The following is a 15,192-nucleotide window of genomic DNA, read 5'->3' as shown; positions in this document are numbered from 1 at the left end:
CTGGATAACCAATTACAGAAAACAGTTGGCAAACCATAAGATGGAAGCTTGTTTAGAGGACCTTTGTGCCAAACACGATCGAAAGCCTTTGAGATGTCAAGAGCAACTGCTTGTGTTTCACCGAACTTTTCCATTGAATTAGTCCATAAATGGGTAACATAAGCCAGAATATCACCAGTGGATCGACACTGACGGAATCCATATTGGCGACATTGATCAGACGGAAGGTTTCTAGGTAGTTTAAGAGTTGGTGGTTAATTGACTTCTGCATTACTTTAGAAAGAGTAGAAGTAATTGCAATGGGACGATAATTGGATGGGAGGGATTTGTCACTCTTTTTAGGAACTGGCTGGATATGAGCAAATTTCCAAGCAGGAGAAAAAAAACACCTTTGGAATGAGAAAGTAAAAAAAGGCGGCAAAGAAAAGAACAAGAGTACGTTCAGGAGCACAGGTTTTGAGAACAAGTGGAGAAATACCATCAGGACCTGCAGCTTTCTGAACATCACGTTTTGTCAAAATCCTCTGACATCCTTTTGACGGAAGACACAGGAGGCATTGAATGGAAAGTGTTGGGAATGGTGGGAGGTGTTTTTACCAAGATCATTAATACATGAGTTGGAAAAAAAAGATAGAATACTAGCAGGTCAGCTTTTTTTACTTGGCTGAAGTGACAACAGAACCATCTGGTTTTGACAGAGATGGGCAAAAGTTGCGGCCAATAGCTTTGGAAAGAGACCAGAATGCTCGGCTACCAGTAGGGCAAGAAGCAAGTTTTCTACTCTTAGACTGTTCAAAATCTAGTTTGGAATGATTAATAACTGTTTTAAAATTGTTGCGAGCTTTGGTGTAGGCAGAAAATGAAACTGAAGAATTGGAAACAAGGCAATTACGATATGCAACATTCTTCTTTTGAACAGACTTAGCACATTTATTGGAAAACCAAGGTTTAGATAAAGGACGAGATTTTAAAGTGGAGTGTTCAATAAAGGATTCCATTCCTACAAGAATAATTTTACTGACACGATCTGAGCAAACGTTGACAACAAAAGTTTTGAAACAGTAATCCGACCAAGGAAAAGAAGAAAAGAAATCTCGCAGGTCATCCCATTTTGCATTCTTATAATGCCAAACAACACGAGGTTGGGAACAGCCTTGAGATAAAGGCTCGATTGGAGAAGAGACAATCACCAAGTTGTGATCTGAGGTGCCTAAAGGACCACTCGCTTCGACCGTATACTAATAAGGGTTGTTTGTGAGAAAAAGATCAAGCGAGTTGGCTGTTGGTTAGCATTGTCCGGTATTCTGGTAGGTAAATGAACAATCTGTGCAAGGTCATTAGTAATTGCAAAAGCCTCAGCATCTCGACCAGCTGGGTCGGTGTGACTAGAAAACGGAAGCCAGCTGGAGTTGTGAACGTTAAAATCACCAAGGAAAATTATCTCACTGTTAGGAAAGTTGGACTGGAGAAAGTCAAATTGCAAAGAGAGGAAGTCGAAGAGCTCCAAGTGATTAGTGGAGTTGGGAGAACGGTAGAGAAAACAGATGAATTTAACACAATGAGGTAGAGAGATTTTAAGCCAGAGAAAATCGAAAAGAGGAGCTTCCAAATTACCAAGTCTCCGACAGGGAATATCGGAACGAATATATGCACAAGTACCACCTTTAAGGCGAAAGGAATCATACAGCGAATAATTTCGGCAACTGAGATGAGCAGTGGTTGAATCAACTGATAACTGAGATTCTATCAGAAAAATTACATGGGGTTTGGCAGATTGCAAGTGGAAATGGACATCGTTGAGATTAGAACTGAGACCACGTATATTCGTGAAATTAACTAGGAAGTGTTTGGGAGGTTTAAATCTTTTCACAGATAAGCTTACTCTATTAGTTTGACAATTCATGGTGTATTCAATAGTAATAAAAAGTGGGTGGGACATGCTGTATGAAGTAATGAAATTTTTGGATATGGCGTACACGTGGTAAGAATATATCCAGATCTTCGAAATAACGTGGCCTCGACAATACCCCCGCATACACACTACTCGGACTCCCTCAGTCACTATCTGGCAGAGTAGAGGTAGCAAGATTATACACTAGCTGATCTGGAAGCCTCCTAAAGAGTTACCAATAGGTTCGGTCCGGTGTACTAACTAGCGGCCGGCCTGGGAACACCGTTTTAGAGCTGTACACTCGAAATGTAAGGAAGGTTGGATCTCCCCATGATGTCTATCATAACCTCAAAAGTCACAGTCATACTGCATGATGGAAGAGATGGGGAAGGGTTGACTGGAACTTAGCTCTGGAGACTAAACATGGTTTCCACCACTTCAAGCCTCCAATAAGCAAAGTGGTGGTATTGCACCGGTTGATGAGAATCAACTGCCACATAGTATTGCCTGGTAACACAGAGGGACGCATTCCTCCATGTGGTATGGGCGCCACACTTCGACCCCTGCTTACGTTGGTTCATACCTGGGCGGTCACCCACAGTGTGCTTGCGCATTAGGGTTATACCCAGGATTACTAACAGTCCCACCATCGTGAAGGTACAAGCAGAGGATTTGGCTGTCACAGACCATCCGGACCTCGCCGAAATTCGATTCACTTGACTTGAGTGTCACCCGAATATTAGAAACATCAGCATTTTAGACTCCCAGGTAGCAAGTACAGCTTGTCTGGCATATCTGAGAGAATGTCTGCAACAACCTCAAGGACCAAAAGCTGGAGAATCGATAATTTTAGTTCTTTGATTAACCATTCGCCAAGGCAGCAGTTACAGCTGATTGTACAAGGTGGAGATTTAACCTGAACCATAAAGGTTTCTGCATTACTCCGGCACCATGGAGAAATTAATTAGAAGTTAGCAAATGAATCAGTGGTTGCTGGCTATAAAGTAAGTCATGGCACTTCTATAGCGTAAAATGCACAGTGAGTAAAAAAATACAAATACAATATTTTTATCGATTTTTGTTTTCTTAGTATTATAATATGACCATCCGAAATCAGGAAAATTCCAAGATCGAGTAATGTCAGGCCCATAGGCTGTCGGATTTGAGAAGTTCGACTGCATTTGTATTTACACAATGAAAATAGATATAAACATGAAACGAATAAAAGAACTTCAATAGCTCTAAATATGTTGAACTTACACTCTTATTGCATATAATACCCCATGCAATTGCAGTTAAAACATCGACTCCACCAGCAATCATGAATATCATTCCTATGTATACTGGCTGAAGTTCAAACTGTAAGATAAATAAAAGCTTATACTGTGAAAGTATCCAATTATCTGATTATATAAAATTCTATTTTATTTATTTATTTGTATTTACTCAGTACTTGATTAAACAAGAACCATTTTTTAGTTTGCTTTTTATGGCAATCTAAGATTATGATAAAATCATGTTATAATAATTTTTCAAAAAATCTCACATTTCAGCAGAGTTTGCAAATAAACTTCGATATATTAGAAATTAGAAGTAACATATTTCCTAAATATGAATGATTATAAACAGCTGCAATATACCTGTCTCAAGTGTACCTCCAGTGTAGCGTCGTTGAAACCTATAACCAGAAAACAAGCTACAACAGCTACGTAATCTAAGATAAAACTTGGGTGAAGAAGCAGTTTCCAAGAGCCAGCGGTTGTACTGTTGTCAGTAATATTGCTGTTATCTAGAATAGCAATGCAAACATCTTTACCGAAATGCTTATTAAACATATGATCAGATTAAGTCAGACGAAAGAAAAAATCAAGGACACAAAATAACAGTGATAATAAGTTATTCATTAAAATGCGTATTTTTAAAAAAGTATAAATTAACAAGAAATGGTCATAGTACAAGGTTCGACAATTGAGTTCCAAGAACTGGGCCCATAGCACGCACGACAAAGTACGTAGGACATGTTGGACAGGACAACTTGTGTAGTCGATACCCGCAAATTAGTGGGTCCAACATGTCTAAAAAAGTTTCGAGACTTTAGGATTTCCATAATTTTTTACACTAAGTACGCAGGACAGTGATGCAACGCATCGTGGTAGCTGGCTTACATTACCGTAACCCCTCTACGAGATTACTTGCGTATCGTAAGTTGTTTGCAAGCGATCATGTTCAAGGAGTTGTCATTGTGGTAACTGACGGAACAAAAGATGAACATTAAATTTTACTGAAGCCCTCGAAATGGTAAACGCTTGGCAACGAGACTTTATCCGTTCAAGTGTTTTTCATTAATTTACAAGCTTTTAGGATGGCCATGAAGATCTGGAAGATAACGGCTATGGATATCCAACAACATGTGAAACTCCCAAAAAATATTAAAAGCGCTTTCATTCTGGCATCTAGTTTTCTTTAAATCGAATCAGTCCTGGTATTTAATTGTCAAATTTTGTATAATTTAAACAAAAAAAACAATTTTAGAGTATTCTTTAAATTTCAAAAAAAAAACGAGTGTTACGCTACTCATCCCCCCTCCCATCTTTCCTGTTCCTCACACACAGATAAAAAAAAAAAAAAAAAAAAATGCTTCATTGTTTCCGAAAAAAAAAAAAAGAAGAAGCTTTTATTGAAACTCCATTCAGTGAAATATCGCACCCAAGTACAGGAGACGCACCTGCTGCCAGTTTCGTATTTCGAAATCCTAGTTAGCAATTAAAATCACTCGCTTAAACCTCTCGTTAAATCCAACATAGAGCGAAAGTAATTAAAGTGGAATTTCAAAAAGCCGTGGCTTAACAAGCTAGCTGCTTCTAACGTGGGTGTATTTAAATAAGCAGGTTCCAAATTGATCTCTCTCTGTTCATTGAAATAATTGAATGGCTTTCTTGTAAAACCAAATAATCTTTCGTTGTAATGCCTGAAAATGTTAATGTAAGAATGATTTGAGCAGAATTGGCGCCAAGGATATTAGGTACACAAGTACTCTGTGCTCCAGACGAATCATGATGACTTGCTTCCTCCACAGTTAACATTAGAAATGAATATAGTCCATTAATACTGTAGAAACAAAAATGCCGTGTGTATAATTACAGGTTTGATTAATATGAAAGACAGTAGGACTGAATTTGTTCTACACTTTTTATAGGGTACATATTTGAAGAAATGCTTATTGAAATTTTACTTTTCGAAGCTTTTAAGTTAGTAAATATACAAGCAAGTTTTATTATTATTATTATTATTATTATTATTAGCCAAATGGTGCAAGAAAGTCTGAGACTTTTGCTGCACACCCAAAAAAAATTCTGAATTTCAATTTCAAGTAAAAAATAGCACCCTTTTCGGTTGCTTCCCAATAGGCTTCCCAACTTGAAACCAATTAGTATTAGTAGCGGAAAATGAAGCACGGAACCAAGTTTATACAACATCACCCCCCCCCCCCCCAAATAAGACAATCCTTCCAATTTCGCCAGCATATTCATTCAAAATACCCACCTCTACTACACCAGTGGGAGTTTGTTCCGACAAGTGACCACCTGTCAGCAGAAGACAAATTTCCTCACATGTACCCTGCAAACTATCATTCTTCACTTTGAATTTATGTCCCCATAACATTAATATTTTACCCTCAATCTCGACAGAATGCCCATCACGTTACCGACTTCAGCAGAGACTCTGAGTGATAGCCAACCATCAATATCTAAACATATCAAAACTTGTATTTTATTTCGAGATAAACATATCGAATATGACGTAACGTGTTTCCTGCCCTTCCATCTCTAGGAGATTATGATATATTTCCTGGAAAAGCGCATACAACGCAGGAATTAAACAAGTTTAAATGCTCTTTCCGAATTCACTCATACCTCCACAACAATGTGTTATTTTTGTAAATTTATTTTATTTCTGTATAAAAAAATAAATTTACAATGCATATAGATTACAAAATGTAATAACATTTTGTAATCTATATGCATTGTATCTCTTTATAATATTATTTATAAACCCTTGTGATCTTTAATCATATTCGTTGATTTTATTATCTGTGTCAGTGTATGTGTATGCTGTCAGCCACTATAAATGAATAAATCCAGAAAATATAGAAATTGGTCGAAGGAAATTTCTTAAAAATAACATAAAATATTACGTAATGCAGTTTTAAATGAATATTAATTACTTACTTGTATCGTCGTACAGAAAAAAGGTTGCCAAAGAGCCGGTGACCAACAAACCTCCAAGGGTTGCAAATGGAAGCGTATAACCTCCCCACTGTAAAGTAAATAATAATAATCACAGCTGTCTAATTCAAAATTCCATTTTTTTTTTCTATATTAATAAGTTTAGAGTGAATACTATGGTTTGTGACCTCATGACCTAATATTCTCTAACCTGTGTGCTTAGTGCCAAAGCAACAAGAATAAGAACCGTCAGCAAATGTTGGAGTTTGGATTCAGACCGATTAACACGGCCTCATTATGAAAAAAGCCAATAAAATTTGCTCCTGTCATTAACGGAATTCAAACAAAATTTATTCTCACTCAATGTCATTCAGGGCTAGCGCTAGCGTTTGTGGCGACTGAGGAAAAACCTTGTAACGGCGCATAATTCATAGCGTATCATAACACGCATATATATGCAGTAGCACATCTAGCAGCGCCTATGACAAGTGCCTCATCTGAGCACCCCTAGCGCCGGCCCTGCAGTGATTATAACCTTAGTGCAACCCGCGAGGGTGTTAATTTTCAAAAAAATAAATGTTGAACAATTTTAGATTTCATAGGAAATTACTAAAATCTTGATGATGGTAAATGGGAACTAAGATATCTATGATAATGGAATATGCAGTTAACATGTAGTGTTCTAACCTTAGCTTCACAAAAGTAGAAAATATTTATACTCAATGCCTCCCTGAGTTTTTCATCAGAAAGGTCAGAAGAATATTCATTAATCTCGGTAGCTCCAAGGTTACTGAGTTTGTCCCCAAATCCTAGCAACATTTCTCTGATTATCCTTAAAATCTTTGCCCCATAATTAACTTTTTTTTGTTCATAATAATATTCTCCACTTAAAACCGTGCTAACGTTTAAAGCCCCTGGATGCAAACAGAACAGTGTCGCTTTCCCCTACATGAAAATGTCTCATAATACTGCCATCTTCGTCTTCCCCGAGATTTCACGCTTAGATGTAATTGATTCCCTGCTTCCATGTCTTCACTCCACTTTTCTGTTTGGTAAACTTTGCTCTGCAAAAACAACTGCAATTGCTAGAATAACCACCAACAGTTTCTTCAATGCTGATCTCCAGGTCATTATTCAATTAGGAGAACACTTAGTTAATTTCAAATAAAACTGAATATCACATTAACTCTCACAAAACTAAACTTTCATTAGGTTTATCACGACATCTTTAACAGCATCTAAATTTATAGATATAAACACATTTCGTTACTAACGGTTTAATCTTAACTTCTAACCTTTTCTTGGTATTAGCAAATCGCTTCTTATACACTCGTGAAACTTGTCAATCACCAACATTTTACTCTTCTTTGTACGTCAAATGTAACGCTTGGGTAAAAAGCATGTTGTGACAATCTTCAAGTTGAGAATTTGAAGACATACACAGAAAAACCACATTATGATAATTGCATTATCCGTGTTGAAGCTTTTATCCACAAGGATATGCACTTAAAATTTAGCATATTGTAGTAGAGCCGGATGTTCCAAAGGTATATGAAATCCTTCGACACACCAAAAGGTATCGTCACATTAAGTCCGATCGCTACAAATCAATTCATAGAGCTCAGCTTATAGTATCTCGTCTGATAAGAGGAAAACAAAGTTTCCTTCCAAGATTATATCATTACTGGCAATGAGATATGGATGCGTCATATCCTTATCTGAAACAAAAGTAGACTCCACATGTACAGATTTCCTGGATTTCATTACCCAATAAGTAGACTATGACCATGAAGCGCCTAATGTCATCACTTCTGTTTATCCGTAGTCCTTGAGCAATACAGATTCCAAAAATATTTTGCGTTTAGGATCGCAGAAACTTTTTTTTTGAAAAATTAAAAATAGATGATTAATCACCTATTTAAAATTTTTCAAAACTTGACAAGGTAGACGGTATTCGTGTAAAAGGAGGTTAATAAAATTATATCAATGCTCAAAAGTTAAGATAAAACATAGAAACACGAATAAATTTTTAAATACAAATAAAAAAATATTCGAATAGTTGTCATTTATGAAAAAAGGCAATCTATGTTTGACTCGATAAACAAAGTCGCGCATGACATTCTAAAACCTACTAAAACATTCAAACTACAAAACCAAATCAAGAGAGTCTGTTTTCGGAACTGTTGCATTTCATATTTCTCGCTCTCGCTCAACGACACCTTTTGGATAATTCTTCAAAGTAGAGAGTTGTAGCAAGAGTAGAAACAGAAAATGAAGTCAAAATAGTCATTACTATTTTATCACCCCCAATCGTATGATTATATTCGTATACATATATTTTCTCTGCAGATGTGTGTTCATTGGCCCCCTTTCAGACTGAAAAACACGAAATAACTCACAGCCCGGAAGATTTACACTCGCCATCTGAGATCGGCTAAATATAGCCTCCATTGAAGAGGGATTTAGAAATTCCTATGATCTTCGACGGGAATCGAATCCAATCCTCTCCAAACGAGTACCAGACGGCGATGTATGGTGCTAAGTTGCCACGGAGGAGCCAAACTGGTCAGGCAGTCGAATGTCATGAGCAGTCAGGGCCAGCGTCACTAATCAAACTAAGCGATTGCCTAGGGCACTAAGAGCTAGAGGCGCTACAATTAGCACTTAGATAAAATTACCTATTATAAATAAAAAGTCCTCTCGGTAGCATAGTGATCAGTGGTTATAATCAACGTCCTCTCCATATCGGGTGAGGAGGCCCAACTTCAAATCCGTCAATGATGCAAAGAACTTTTATTGGCTTTTTTCATTCCGTGGCCGAGTTAGTCAGTCTCAGGCGAGGATAGCAATGTTTCTTCCCCCCCCCAATAAATATTATGCGCCGTGCATAATATGTCTGCAAATTGCATGTATTATGTGATCGATTTCGTGGACGAAAAACCCAAGTTTCCGGAAGAAAAAGCTATGCTATCTTCGCTTGAGACCGATTAACTTAGCCACGCAGTGAAAAAGGCCTATGAAAATTCCTCATCTCATTGACGGAATTCGAACTCAGGTCTTTTCCACCAGGTGGACGGCGATTCTACCAACTGTGCTACCCAAATGCGCTGCAATTTATCAACAAAATACGTGTGTGGATGAGGTTGTTCTCGGGTAACCCTAATATGTGACATTTATAATATAAATAAAAAAGGCTCTCCGTGGCAATTTAGTAGGCAAGATACATCGTTGTCTGCGACGCGTTTGAAGAGGTTTTATTTCGACTTTGTCGGCCCGTGTACACACACTTCTACTGACATAGCCCAGTGGTCAGGAGCGAGAGTGCATAGCACGCGTTCCTTGAGTGGACCGCGGTTCAAGCCTGTGACTACTAAATACGATAAATATTTGTATTGACGATTTATTGTAAACTCTACTGATTTGGTTGTCGTGCCGGAGTATAAACAGAAAATTTATTTATAATACTAGGAGCGTATGTTTGAAGACTGTTAATACCAATATTTTTTTAATATAATAACGAAAATTTATCTTAATGAAAGAAAAAATATCTAGGACTGATAACAGTTATGTTAAACAACCTTGTGGGGAAAATTAAAACATTCCGCTTATACATGAGTCTTTGAAACCACAGTGCATAGAAACCTACTTGCGGATTTCTAAGCAGTTTCACACTACGAAACCAGTTCCAAACCACTCAAACTGTTCTCTTGAAAACCTGTTGTCATTTCCACGCAGGATGTCCGTCATCTAGCACCAGCTGGATCTACCAGAACAAAGGCTTGTATTCATGAGGGACAGCATTTTATGCACACCAACCGTCTGTATTCCCTTAATCCCCAGAGTGCTCTCCGACTTGGTACCAAATGCGCCGTGACACTCTTCAATGATAAATGGAAATTCAATCTTCAATTGGTTCTCAATGCACTTTCATCTGGTAGAATCAAGGAGCTGGATCCCATCCTACTAACATCACAGGAAGAAATGCATTTGGAGTTCGGCGACCTGACATTACTGTCAGCGGAAATTCAGATCTCCATGTGTTCCAGCGAGAAATTCTCCAGGCTGTAAAGTATCGAAATAAGGTCCCTGATTCGTATGTTCGCCCTTTTGCAAGCGTAACTGGAGACATAATGCATGTCCCCACAGAGTTCTCCAAGTGAACCAATACCTTCAGAAAGAAGTATATTTTGTATGAAATGACCATCCACTTCCCAACAGCACAGTCCAATAAAACATGCCTGGGACACCATAGACAGGAGGGTTGTCAGTTAAAGGATCCCATCCAGAGACTTCACTGAGCTTGGGTCAGCTATTATTTAAGAATAGGAATTGATAAAACTAGCTGTAATTAACAGTTTAAGAACAAAGAATAGTTCTCTGCAAATAAGAATCACTCCTCGAACTCATTTCATAACTCTGTAATTCCGGTTCGATTCCTGTCCAGTCTTTGTTCACTATTATTAACACACAAAAACGAATGTCTCACTAACGTTTTTCCATCATACGATAAATGGTTTTTGATTTATTTACGTTTCCATGTTTGTTCCTTAGCTTTTCAGTACCAGTGTACTTGAGCGTTCGTAAATACAGTGTATATAGTTTTAGTGTAAGTTTCTGATCTTAATAATGATTAACAGTGTTTCTTATGGTGTGGGTATCAGGTGTTTCATTTGGATATCAATCCATTAAAGATTTAAAAGAAACAGATTTGGGAAGAAAGGCGGTTGGAAATGATACTGTAGGAAAGATAAAAAAGCAAAACAACAAAAAACATCAGTAATGCTAAGAAATTGGCATGGCCAAATCATCCAAGTAAATACGTTAAGAGCAATTTTATTTTATTTATCTTTCAGGTACTTCGTCACTACTTATTGCTGGTTGTGTTACTTGCCTTGGGATACCAACGATGAATAACTCATCTGCACGCAGGTGTTTTTCTGTTTGTAATGTATAAATATCGTAATTTCATATTAGTATTAATAAGTGAGAGTTAAACAATTTTCAAGTCACGGACGAGAAAAATATATTCCTAGAGAAGGCAATCAAGAGAGTAGGTAACGCTCTAGGGAGCGTAATCAATACCGAGGGAAGGTCACAAATGTATTTGTGAAATACGAAAACGTTCTGCTAAGACCTAGTGGAAAAGCAAATAGCATAGAACCGCTAAAACTAAAAGGGGTCAGTCGAGGTGACCTGTAGTAGATATGGTCTAATCAGGAATTCCTTAAAATATTCTCGTGGCCTACTTAGAACCTGAATAAACAAGACCAAATGCGATCATAATTTAAGGTCAGGTCTCTGTGCCGTCCGACAAATACCAACTTCATTACAAGAATTTGTTTGCTTTTGCGCTAATCAGATATTGGTAAACATGCATTGTTTATTAAATGAGAAGAAAGTAAGTTTTTTCCTCTCTATCTGATTGCCCTAATCTCTTCTTGAATTTAGTTTAAGAGCAGATCTTTATGCATATCATGGAAGTGGAAAGATAAAATTTCATTTCAAAACCAAATTAGAATTGTTTACAAGTTTCTTCTCTTGGTTTCTTCTCAAGTTTCTTCTCTTTTGTTTTTTATATAAATTTTAAAATTCTACAAGATGAGTACCGTACTGGGCAGACAAAAATGTTTTATAGTTGCACATTTTATGAACAAATGCGTATTAAAAAAACCCTTATTTGGCCAGTGATAAGCATTATTCAAATCTGTGTCGTACGCAAATACAGGATTCATCGCATTTTGTATCTTACAGAAAGTGATCTAGTTTATACAGTTCGTGAAAATTTTACCTTAACTCTGTTGTGGCTATTTTGTTTAATATTACATAACGATGCTTGGATACCTACTGTGTTAGCAGAAATATTCGGGTGATAATAGATAAGACAAACTTACACATCAGACCACACTTTGCCTCAGTTTACGTTACGCCACCTGTCAACCTCTTCTACAAGGTACCATGGCATCCACAAAACCATCGGTCGAACACCATACCACAAAAAACGAGGCTCAAAACATCCGACTATCGCCATCACCATGTTTCATAGTTGGGACGATGCAGTCCTTTTCAAACAGGCTCGAATTGAAAAAAAAAAAAAAAAAGAGGCTCCCAAGAAAATAAAAGTATTTTAGTTTCGATTCATTAGTAAGTCAAACAAAACCCTTAGCGAGTACCCTACAGGAAGACAAGACGTTCCGAGATTTTTCTTCATTTATTTCTGATTCAGTCCGGCTCTGTTTCCAAAACATTCTATTTCATTTTAATTTCATATTATGAATATCTATTTCTGATGCACTTGCACTATATTTATACATAACCAATTTAACACAATTAAAAATCAATTTGACGCAATTAAAAATATTAAAAAGAATCTAACGAAAATATTCAAAACGATTTTCCTTCCTGAAGCTGACAACGCTTTTCGACCGTATGTCGTGATCACAGGAATGAAAATTACCGAACAGGGTTGAACATGAAACATAAATAGTGTTATTTGTCTTCGAGCATGCGCGTAAAGGTCCATGCATCGGAGATCAAATATGGCCGACGAACATTAACAGAATTCTCGTGTAATTTAATTTCTACGATTTCTGCAATTAATTGTCGCGTATAATTACGTCGGACATTAAGTATTTTGGCCTCGTTAAATAAAAAAGTATGTTTTTCGTTAATGGCATGAAAGGCTAATTCTGATGCTGCTGAACGAGAAGCACGAACTGAGGCTTCATGTTGATTTACACGAATATTCAGAGAAAACGCGTCGAACCTTGGTAAGACGAGCCGCAATCACCGCAAGAAATGTATACCAGGTCATTTGAACGCGGAAAGAACCGAGCGATTGTTCAGTATAGTGTGTAATTTCCGTATTGGCCTAGCCACAATTTTAAATTTGGTATCTTTAAAGAATCTATTAAGCTGTTTGTGCCACTGTTCAACATATGGGACAGAAATAAAGTATTTTTTGATATTACTATTGTTGGTTGGTGTAGTATTTTGTATCCTATCCTTAGCCTGTACCTAATTCGGTTTATTGTGGCAAGGGGATAATCCCTGTTTAAGAACCTGCTAGTTAATGTTTGTATTTCTGAGCCTAAAGCAGATTCCGCTGTTGAATATTTATAGGCATTTAGAAATTGATTAAAGATAATCGATCTTTTGTAGGTGAACGGGTGATAACTATTATAATGTAGAAGCATACCGGTGTTTGTAGGTTTTCGATAGATGCTAAATTGGATTTTATTCGAGTCCCGAGTAAGCATGAAATTTAGAAACTTTAATGACTTTGTATCCGTATCCTCCCTTTTCAATGTAAATTTGAGTCTAGAATGAATATTATTAAACGAATGAAAAATGTCTTGGATAGTACTACTATCAGTAATAACTAGAACATCGTCTAAATACCTCCCATAGTATGTGCTACGGGGTCGAAAAGGTGTCAAATGTATCTGTTCAATCGTTGAGAGATAGATCTCTGACATTAAGCCACTCAGGCTCAAATCCATTGGTAATCCAAAAATTTGTTTGTACACCTTGTCTCGAAAGGTGATGTAGTTAGCCTCAACTAACAGTTTAATTAAGTGAAAATTTTCCTTAATAGGTAGCTTCGTATAATTAATTGGTGTAGAGTTTTTATTTAACATATCCCAAATAATATCTAATGTGTATTCAACGTTGTATTCAATGTATAGTATGAATCAGAGCATTACAGCTCTGATTCATACTATCTAATTATAAACATAAATACAGTAGAATCCATTTAAGATGACACGCTTAAGAAGTTTTAATAACAAAACTAATGAAAAATACTGTTGCAGAAATATGGAAGTGTCCCCCTTGCACGTACAGACATGCATAATGCATTCAATCTTTTTAGTGTGTTTGATACAACTCTAAAAAAAATATGGTCATCAATTACGCGAATTCAGTTCTTAATGTTTTGTTTGGAATTTTAGTTTCTGTTTGGATTTTTATTACTGATTGTCTCTTGGCATTGCAAAAATGATTTGTATCCAAAGTAATTCCAAAATAAAGACATTCTTCTGAAGGAAAACTCATTTTGTGCACCGCACTAATAAATGCTGTACTGGTCCTCAAATACCCAACTCTCAAAATGAAATTTCCTTTTGATATCTGTAAAAATAATTCACCATATTCGATGACGTCACGTTGCTGTTGCCATGGTCACTTCGGTGTATTCTGCCACAGTTACACGATAAATTCCAAATAAGACAAGAAAGGAAACGAAAACTTAAAACAACTAAAGAAATGGAGGCAAATGGAAATTAGGAATAGGAAATCAATGGGAATGGAAATTAATATAGGAAATCAAACAAGAAAGACTTAAGACGAATACTCCCATTTATCTTCTCCTTTTCTCCTTTTAACTTCCTACTTCAATGTCTCCACTCCCAATACATGACAATCACAGGCGTCTGTGTCTTCTATAGTCGAGTCTTTATCTGCAAGTTTTCGAAAAAAAAAAAAAGCAAGTTTCCCGGGAGAGGGAGATTACAAAGCAGGGGTACACAGCTTTTTTCCAGTTTCTTGAAATAATATATATACCGAGTGGTTATAAAATAAGTTTCCATATTCAGGAGACCCTAGTGTCAAAACGGTTAGAGATAGCGCTGTGAAAATCGGTGGGTATGTCATTTAGGATATGGGGAAGCGATTTGTAGAAGAAAAAAAAAAATAGTTCAAATTTTCGCCACCAGGGAAGAAATTGGCACTGTAAACATAAGATGGAATACTTAACTTAGGATTATATTTTAATATCAGAACTCAGAAATCTACGGATATTGTTCTATGTGCTTTCCTTCACTTGAGATGACATTCTGAAAACGAAGGACTACATGTGACACAGTTTCGCGTAGCAACTCATTGGGAATGATGGCTACATGCTGTTTAATGCTTGCTTTCAAATCTACAAGCGTCTATGTGCCGCCACAGTAAACTCTGTCAATCACAGGGATTGAGATCTGCGGATCGGGCTGGCCAGAACTACGGAAAGTCTCTAGAAATGATGCGATCATTTCCGAATGTTGAATGGAGCCGTTCCTTCACTTGTCGAACAACGTG

At 36.9% G+C, this 15,192-nt stretch overlaps 1 protein-coding gene across 1 annotated transcript in view; it reads right to left on the bottom strand.

The window, feature by feature from the left end:
* Positions 1 to 15,192, bottom strand: part of LOC150077144 (MFS-type transporter SLC18B1-like) — a 32,142-nt gene that overhangs the window by 1,529 nt on the left and 15,421 nt on the right. Inside the window, exons 6-8 of the mRNA XM_090385788.1 lie at positions 6,121 to 6,208; positions 3,532 to 3,680; positions 3,152 to 3,250 (exon numbers count right to left, since the gene is read on the bottom strand). Coding sequence (XP_090241914.1) covers positions 3,152 to 3,250; positions 3,532 to 3,680; positions 6,121 to 6,208 — 336 coding nt within the window. The remainder of the gene's footprint in view (positions 1 to 3,151; positions 3,251 to 3,531; positions 3,681 to 6,120; positions 6,209 to 15,192) is intronic.

The sequence above is a fragment of the Mastigoproctus giganteus genome, chromosome 12 (assembly GCF_048544385.1).
Source record: "Mastigoproctus giganteus isolate SK-2022 chromosome 12, ASM4854438v1, whole genome shotgun sequence".
In the NCBI taxonomy this organism is placed as follows: domain Eukaryota; kingdom Metazoa; phylum Arthropoda; class Arachnida; order Uropygi; family Thelyphonidae; genus Mastigoproctus; species Mastigoproctus giganteus.
This window is presented reverse-complemented; position numbering and strand designations above follow the sequence as displayed.